At 44.9% G+C, this 9,860-nt stretch overlaps 1 protein-coding gene across 4 annotated transcripts in view; it reads left to right on the top strand.

Moving 5' to 3' along the window:
• The window catches only part of lnx1 (ligand of numb-protein X 1), a 64,864-nt gene that overhangs the window by 48,189 nt on the left and 6,815 nt on the right, over positions 1–9,860 (top strand). For all 4 annotated transcript variants that reach the window (XM_084066795.1, XM_084066796.1, XM_084066797.1 and 1 more), the window contains 4 exons: positions 799–1,007; positions 2,324–2,743; positions 5,084–5,218; positions 7,437–7,614. In XM_084066795.1, coding sequence (XP_083922921.1) covers positions 799–1,007; positions 2,324–2,743; positions 5,084–5,218; positions 7,437–7,614 — 942 coding nt within the window. The remainder of the gene's footprint in view (positions 1–798; positions 1,008–2,323; positions 2,744–5,083; positions 5,219–7,436; positions 7,615–9,860) is intronic.

The following is a 9,860-nucleotide window of genomic DNA, read 5'->3' as shown; positions in this document are numbered from 1 at the left end:
AGGATTGATAAGGCTAGTGATAAAGTTTGTTCCTGCAGGAGTGGAAATTGATGATTTGTAAGATTGTGTTCGCTGGTGTTACGGCTAAGCTGTGTGTGTGTGTGTGTGTGTGTGTGTGTGTGTGTGTGTGTGTGTGTGTGTGTGTGTGTGTGTGTGTGTGTGTGTGTGTGTGTGTGTGTGTGTGTGTGTGCGTGTGCGCGCGTGTGCGTGTGTACATGTGTGCGTGTGCGAGTATGAAAGCAGGTACTGTAGGCCTACTGCATGTTCTTGTTCTTCCAACCCAAGTAACCGTGGAAACGTTGGACTTTTTGCAGCTTTTCCCAAGCATACTCAGTACAGATGTACAGTACAGTATACGTGACTAATGATACAAACATGAAGCAGGACTATCAGCCAAGTGAATAAGCCCCCCCCACCCGACCCCGTCCGTTGCATTGGAGATGCTTGTTTTAGTAACCTGGGGGGAGCAGAAACAGCTGGTTCCACTACAGAGCTAAACTACTGCCTCAGCCTCCCACTGCAGCCCCCCCCCCCCAAACCCCCCCAAAGTATCTCGCCTTTTGTTTTACTTGGCTTTTGCTTGGTATGGTTTTCCCCTCTAGTCGTGTTTTAGAATGGTTTTCAAAGTGGGGGCCTGCTAGGGGCGCCAGGTGGGCCAAATGGAAAGTAGAGGATAATGAAAAATAAATAAATGATAATAATAATGATCAGGTTCATTGTCAGTGTTTTTTTGGAGGTCCTTGTTATGGAAAGATGTCGGAACCCTTGCGTAACACTCTCCATGTTGTTGTCCCTCAGTGCTGGCCCTGCCACAGCTGCACCACCTCATCCCTGACGGTGAGGTCACCAGTATCAAGATCACGCGGGCCGATCCCGCCGAACCCCTGGCCATCAGCATCGTCGGGGGCAACGAGACCCCCCTGGTTCGCATCCTTATCCAGGACATCTACAGGGAGGGTGTCATCGCCCGCGATGGACGCTTGCTGCCCGGAGACATGATCCTTAAGGTGGGAGGATGTTGTTTGTTTGGCTGAGAATGTATAAATGTGTACAAAACCACATGAACCCTAGCGACCCTATTCTGAGGGTGAACCTTATACGAAAATAGGCTATCTATAAGCTCAGAATGCGTGTGGTGGACATGTTGAATAAAGCAGGTACAGTCTATCTATGCATCTCCTTTGATCAAATGGAAATAGCAGTCTTTAGTAACACTACACTTACGTTACAAGAACAATGTTGGTACTGTACAAGAGATTCGCTGAATAAATGTTCTTATTTGCATACAGTAGATTATCATCTATGACACACTCTTCACGAGTTTCACTTTGGTGACTGTTCATGCAGTGCAGTTTCATGACATCATGCATGTAGCAGCATGAGCTGTGATTGGTCTACTTTTGAGGGGGCAAACCCTGTTTTCATTTCCCTTCAGCCATAAAGTGTTGTTTAATAGGCAATCGATAATGATGGTCTGCACTAAAACAACATTTATTAATTGAGCCGAGAAGCGATTGTGGAAGTATTGTAATTAGGCTATCTGCCCGTGTATTTACACACTACTAACTCAATGCACTGTACTGAGTTATTATGTATTCTATATGTATACTGTATTACAAATGTGTGGTCAAGGCCAAGAAGATACATTATTTATGAACACATTGATTATTACATTAATAATAATAATATCTCACATTTATATAGCGCTTTTCTAGGTCGCTTAATTATTTATGCACAACTTCTTAATTATGCATTGTAGAAGCATGAGACTGGTTGCATTTGAAAGTGTGTCTCAAACCATTTCAGATATAGCGACATTAGATACTGTAATGAGATAATAATATACTTATTTAAAGGTAGGGTAAGTGATTTACTTTGGTTAAAATAAGTGTTAAATAGCTGTATATTCTGATAGTACTCATTGCTATAGAGTGTTTGTTCAGTAAAAGGAGTCTCCCATGTCTCTCCAGCTCTTTATTAAACAGAACATTTTCAGTGCTCTCTCCTGGTTGGCTTAAATTTTGTCACCTACCTGAAAATGTACTATATTCTGTTTACTAAAGAGCTGGAGAGACCCCTGTGACCGAACACACGCTCTGCAGCAATGATTACTATCAGAATATAGTACTTTAACCTTTTTAACCCCAAAAAAAGAAAGTACCAAAAAATATCACTTATCCTACCTTTAATAATACAATGATAATAAACAATAATAATTTGATACAGGCAAATATGCATATTGACAATCACACCAATCTCTGTGCAGCGTTGACAGCATCACAACAAGCCATGGTGAATGACCATGTCGTATTGTGTGTCACAGGTGAATGGCATTGACATCAGCAACGTGCCCCACTGTTTCGCCCTGGCCACCCTCAAGCAGCCCTGCCAGCTGCTGCGTCTCACCGTGCTCCGGGAGCAGCGTCACCGCTACCGCTCGCACCCCCACGGGCACGGCCACGCCCACGACGCCGCCGGGGGCTACCCGAGCCACGGCATGATGGGCCACCAGCCGCAGAGGGACGACAGCGTGCACGTGGTGCTGAACAAGAGCGCCCCGGACGAGCAGTTGGGCATCAAGCTGGTCCGACGGCCCGAGGAGCACGGCGTTTACATCTTCCATCTGCTGGAGGGGGGCCTGGCGGCGCGCGACGGCCAGCTGTGCGTCGGGGACCGCGTGCTGGCCATCAACGGCCACGACCTGCGCTACGGAGCCCCGGAGCACGCCGCTCTGCTTATTCAGGTGAGGCACGGCTCTGCAGGGGCCTGGGGACAGTAGGGTTGAAGGGTTAAAGGTGAGGTAGAACATGTTTGTTTGGGATCGCTATAGAATAGATCAGCGCCGAACATCTGTGTTTTAACCCCACTTTGCAACACACTCTCACTCCCCAAACGGCCTATCGTGACTTCTTGGGACAAATGTGACCAAACACACACACACACACACACACACACACACACACACACACACACACACACACACACACACACACACACACACACACACACACACACGCATACATACATACATACATACATACATACATACATACATACATACATACATACATACATACATACATACATACATACATACATACATACATACATACATACATACATACATACATACATACATACATACATACATACATACATACATACATACAGTACATACATACATACATACATACATACTTTACAGTACTTCATGGGGTGCAACCTCATGGCAGACATAGTTCCACAGATGTTTATATTTATAGAATAATAACATGAGCAGCACACTGTAGCGCGGGGGGGATGTGATGTCATTCCTACACTGTGTACAGCCCTGAGTCCTCTGGGTTATTGCAGTTAATGGTGCTTAATGGTGCTCTGCTGGCCAGTGTGTCTGCACTCGCCGCGGTTAATTGGGTTGAATTGCGGTGCGACTGCACTCCAGTGCGACAGGCAGGCAGGCCATGCTGCTGGCTGTGCTTCCTGATTGGCGCTTGGTGGGTGGCTGGTGGCATGTTCTGTGGCTAATGGTGGTTAACCACATGAACCCTTGTGTCCCTATTCTGGGCATGTCATAATAGGCAACACGATTACAATATAAAAGTATATAAAAGTGCTGTGTTTACGAGGACAGGCTCTAATAGGAGAACGTTCGCCGAAAATAGCTGATCTACAAGCTTGTAGCCCTCTTATTTTCGGCAAAGAGATTTGGTGTAGAGGGAAAAAGCTAACTACTGTAAAAAGCCCTGGCGGACCCTGGTCAATGAATGAAGTATATAGGGTTTAAGTGTTTTAATGGCGGTGTGTGTCTGCGGGTTTGACTGAAGCGTGGCGCTCTGGGCTCCTGGTGGTTCCTGTCTGAGGCAAATGGCTGGCACTGGTCGCGTCTCTGAGGAGCCAAGATGGCCTCTCACAGCGGGCACTTTCTGTCAGAGATTAAGAACTGGCGGGAAAACGATTAAATTAGCCCAATTAAGGCGATAACGAGCTGGACTGGGTAATTTAGGAGGCAGCTCCGCACCGGAGAGAGAGCAGGGGCAATCTCAAAGCATCACCGAGGGGATTGAGAGGAAGCGTGCGGGTGCGGGTGCGGGTGCGCGTGCGTGTGTGTGTGCTTGCGAGTGCGTGCGTGCGTGCGCACGCAAAATGGACTAAAAGTCCAGTCAAATGGAATTGCAGGAGTTTGGGTCACAGAGGGAGGAGAAATCGTTTTAGACTATGGTTATTCTGGGCTATTTAATGGGCAGTAGTAGTAATGAGAGAGATAAACAGAGGAATGTAACACACAGCCTGTGGTGGCAGACTTATGAACACTACAGTACACACGCTACACACACTTGAGGGTCCCAGTATGACTCTAACACAAGTGAGAGTTTCACACTCCAGGGCAGATGGCTCTTGACATCATGCATGGCTCTCCTTCCAGCACATGAGTCATTCTGTCTACAGGAGGTGGCGGGGGGAGGAGATGACTCGTATCTCGTGTCACATTTGGGTGGCACTGTAGGTCAGTGGTTAGCACTGCCTCACAGCAAAAAGGACCAACCAAACTACATGTTTTCATCCATGTTTCCCCCTACATCACAAAACATGCTCTTGCACTGGCCTAAAGCCAATGCATTGTGAGCTTGTATAGATCGTCTGTTTTCCGGTGAACGATACCCATGCACAATTAACCCATTTAGACCTGAGGCCGATTTTAAATCGCCTTCTAAATCCTAACCTAAGTTTTCAGAAAATCTTTTTTTTTAATGAAAATAATTACGAACAATGCCTGTTGCTATATACATAGCAACATCTACAATGACACAGATGCTTTCCCGGTTTTAATGGGTCAAGTATATACATACAATCTTAGAGCTAGTCTGGAGAATGGCTGGCCCAGGCCATCCTGGTAAACAAAGATTTTGTTCTAGTAAAATAAAATAAAAAGGACCCGCAAAAAATGAGAAATGCTTTGAAGTTTTGTAAGGTTTCGGTTGATCCTGAGGTATTTTGGAATAGTATTAATACAGCACATTGTTTTGATTACGGATTTCAAAGGCCAATGTAAAAACTGTTTACGTTGTCTCTGTGTATTGTTTAGGCGAGTGAGGAGCGCGTCCACTTCATCGTGGCTCGTCAGATCTGTCTGCCCACGCCAGACATCCTGCAAGAGGGTCCGTGGAGCATGGACGGCCCCCCACCCTACTCCCCGGTGGACATGGAGCTAACGCTGCTGGTGGGTATTACATACTGTACAAACTCATGCACATGCACATGCACATGCACATGCACATGCACATGCACATGCACATGCACATGCACATGCACATGCACATGCACATGCACATGCACATGCACATGCACATGCACACGTTTGTATTACTACTGTATAATTGGGGGGACATCAAACTTTTAGCTTTTTAGCGTTGAAAACAGCTGAAAATGTAGGCACTGGGGGGGAGGGTAGTGGGGGGAGGGTAGTGCTGATGTGATTTTGTTTTTGTTTTTTTCCTTGACCCCCCTGAGTGACTGCAGGAAAATTCATGACCTGAAAACATGGCCCGCCCCAGTGCTCAATTAGTTTTTTGAGGCACCCCCCCGACCATAGCATCCGCTGGTAAATAACGATCCATCCCTTAAGAAAAACAACAACAATTTTTTCAATGTCTCACATTTGACTATACTTGTGGGGATGTTTGCCCCTCATAAGAACAGTAATACACACACACACACACACACACACACACACACACACACACGCACGCGCAGGAGACAGATACCACACACATTGGCAATTTATTTGTTTTCCGTGGATCGCTATTGGCCTGGGTCTATAGCAGCCGCCGATCTCTCTTGAGTCTATTATCCCTGAAGAAAACATGCACCCCCCCCCACACACACACACACACACACAAACACTCCACCGCCACCAACCCTCGCCCCTCAAAGGATTTTCTCCAGCTTATTACCAGAGCAGACAATTTGCCTTGTTCCATTAATGCCGTTGTACTTCACAGAGAGCTTCACACACCCCTCTAGTGTGCACTCCCCACCCCACTCTTTTGATTTGGAGTGCTAATTGTCATTACCTATTTTGTTGTCATTTGCACACGTCTGAATCCAAAGCCAGCTTCAAAGAAGCCAAAGACAATACAGGCGAGACACCGAGAGCCAATTACAAACTCCATCTGCACAATGGAAATCCACCGTAGCCTCCCGGTTGTGAAGGCTGTGTACTGTACAGTACAATCCTGGGGTCAATGCAACCTTCACATTGTGCTTTATTATATTTACTCATTACGTTGTGGCTCCCTTCTGCTTTTGTTGCATTCTCCTGGAAGGACGCCAAGTCAGGGAAAGAGGGGCTGTCTCGAGTTGTACATTCTGCACTGGAAGGGAAAATAAAACAAGGCTTTAGCTTATTATTGACATAAAACTGTACTGTGTGTATGTGTGTGTGTGTGTGTGTGTGTGTGTGTGTGTGTGTGTGTGTGTGTGTGTGTGTGTGTGTGTGTGTGTGTGTGTGTGTGTGTGTGTGTGTGTGTGTGTGTGTGTGTGTGTGTGTGTGTGTGTGTGTGTGTGTGTGTGTGTATGTCTCTCTCTCTCTGTCTCCGTTTCTCTCTCTCTCTCTCTCTCTCACACTCTCTGTCTCTCTGTGTCACACACATGCGCGCAAGCACACACACACACACACACACACACACACACACACACACACACACACACACACACACACACACACACAGCCCAGTGCTGCAGTGCTTTGCGCATACAGGCAGGCAGTCAGCTGTGTGGAGCGGGGCTCAGAGACAGCTATAGTTAGTACGATCATGTCCTGCGGGTCACCTCCCTGGCGGCCAGCGTAGAAAACATGTGAATGCAGCACATTAGAATAGCAGCACAGACCGTGTCCCATCAACCCCAATGTGTCAGTGTGGTACTCACACCTCTCTCTCTCTGCCCCTCTCTCTCTCTCTCCCCCTCTCATTCTCTCTCTGTCTCTCGAGTCTCTCTGTCTCTCTTAGTGACTCATCAACATATCCTCCACAGATATAATCTCACTCGCTCCATCATTCATTACATTTTCAGCCCAGATAAAGCGTGATTCATACTTTGTCATGTGACGGTCTCGTGCAGCAAAAATAGACAATCTTTAATCTCACAACTACAAGCTCTACAAGCTCACAACTACAAGCTCACAGCACATTGCGATGTGATGCTTTGTGAGCTTGTATATTTGCAGATTATAAACCTCTCCCTTCCAGATTGAACCTGAATGTAAGATGAATGTAATCTGCACAATGTCTTGCCATGCTATATTCAGACACACACACACACACACACACACACACACACACACACACACACACACACACACACACACACACACACACACACACACACACACACACACACAGAGCTAATTTCTCCTTCTATTTCCCCGTGTCACGCAGGACTCCTGCCAGAAGCCGGCGTGCTACGAGAAGACGGTGAACCTCACCAAGGAGCCGTATGACTCTCTGGGCATGACGGTGGCCGGAGGCATGTCCAGCCGGGGGTGGGACCTGCCCGTGTACGTCACCAACGTTGACCCTGACGGTGTAGTGGGCCAGGAGGGCTCCATCCGCAAAGGTACCATCAGTAACTCTGTAGTACCACCTGAAAATCTCTTATCTCTATTCTGTCTCTATTCTCGCCAAGTATCGACTCACTTAGGGGCCACAAAAAGCGTACTTTTTTCTTCTTCTTTTCTTAGCGGGGGAGCACTGAGAGTGCAGAGCGATTGACGCTGATGACTGACATGGCATTTGAACCTATCAACCGTTCATCTGTGTTATTGGTACAAATAGCCTAGCCGAAAATAACAGTTTTCCACTTCCCACCTCTCCTTGATTTTGATTTGGCACTTCTATCCAAAAGTTTAACTATTTTCTACTTGAGTCGCCCAAAGCTGTGCTCCGCAAAAGGAAAGAGGAGCGCTCCTAGAGCGTCTTCACCAAAGAAATGCTTGGCAGCTCAAAAAAAAACTTTCTGTGCCACTTTAAAGTGCTGTCGGCAACGGCAGTTTCATTTGGTGAACATGTCCAAATGATTAGTTGGGGCTCCGTGGCTAAATACTCACATCATTTTGGGGGTCCAAAACGTTTGAGCACCACTGATAGGCTATAGCAACATAAGTTTTTCAGAAAATTGTTATGATTTAGAAGTATACAAGAATCCTCTGTTAAAACTGTCAATTGGTACCACACAAATTGAACAAGTGAATACAATAAAACTTCTGGGAGTAACTATTGACAGCTCTTTATCTTGGTCTAAACATATAAACAATATTGTCATCAAAATGGGAAGAGGAATAGGGATGACTAGGAAGTGTTCTGGTTTCATCACTCCCTCTATAATGAAATCAGTTATTCATTCTTTAGTTCTGTCCAATTTAGAATATTGCCCTGTAATCTGGTCGTCAGCCACAAAAACTGATTTGAAAAAATTACAGGTTGCTCAGAATAAAGCGGCTCGTCTGGCACTAGGATGTTCATACAGGACAAGTATAAGCTATATGCATGAACATCTGGCATGGCTAATGGTTGAACAGAAATTATCGGTGAGTCTTCTAATGCTAATGCGGAACATTATTAGCACCAATAAGCCGCCTAGCTTGGCTAAACAGTTACACATGACTTCAGAACATGGGTACAACAACAGGGGAGCAGCTTATGGTAATTTAAGAACACAAACACCAAAAACGAATTTTCTAAAACTCACTGGTAAATACAGGTCAATAGAACTCTGGAATGCTCTGCCCAAAAACATCTTATGTACAATCCATAACAAAATTACTTTCAAAAAAGAAATTAAGAGATACCTTGCAAGTAACTTGTCAGTTATGTATTTGACTGGATTGTTGGATTTGATTTTAAAATGTTAATTTGTCTTTTAATACAAAAAGACAAATTAACATTTTAAAATCAAATCCAACAATCCAGTCAAATTAAACAAATAACATTTTTATTTGTATTGTTTATTTTTATTTTTTTATTTTACTATTATTTGTATTTTAAGTTGTACATTTGTATTGTATTTGCTTTGTTCAGGACCCCAGGAAGACTAGAGGCTCATTCATGTGACTCTAATGGGGATCCTTTAATAAACATAAACATAAACATAAACATTAATAGAATCGGCCCTCAGGTGTTAATGGGTTAAGACTCCTGGTGTCATTATGGAGGTTGTTCATCCTGGAGCGATGTGGGGCGTGGTGGGTTGGCGTGCTACGGTTCAACAGCGGGCAAATCGACTCCCACAAGCATACATTAACATTGCAGTGCTCTGAGACTGATTAAGCGCCCTGCGGAGGAGGAGAAGGAGAAGTCGGGCGGCACTTTGTTGTTTTGCTATATAAGAACTCAGTCATCTCTGAAATGGGACGAAGTACAGCGAACCACGCTCTTAAATTGACTAGATGCAATAGGGGCAGCGCTGATATTGTTACTGCTATGCATGGGGGGTGGGTGGATGGGTGTGTGTGTGTGTGTGTGTGTGTGTGTGTGTGTGTGTGTGTGTGTGAGTGAGTGAGTGAGTGTGAGAGTGTACTACTGTATATTTGTTAGGGCCAAATGTCCTCACAAGCATAGACGGGGGAAAATACATCAAAAAGTATTTTGATACAAATTACAAATACTGGGTTAAAAGAATTATCACAGTACAAATACAAAATACTGGTCTGAGAAATGTATTTCATATACAAATACCTATTTAGCTGTTTGCTAGTTTTTATTGAGGCATTTGAACAATTGAAACTATTGTTTCTTTTTTTCTTTTTAATCACTCCAGTTTGATTACATAGTTGTTTTAGTTTGAGTTGTTTTTGAGTCTAGAAC

This window comes from Gymnoscopelus microlampas (genome assembly GCF_963454915.1).
Source record: "Gymnoscopelus microlampas genome assembly, chromosome: 9".
NCBI classification, from domain to species: Eukaryota; Metazoa; Chordata; class Actinopteri; order Myctophiformes; family Myctophidae; genus Gymnoscopelus; species Gymnoscopelus microlampas.
The sequence above is the reverse complement of the archived record's forward strand: the minus strand, read 5'-3'. Positions and strand labels throughout refer to the sequence as shown.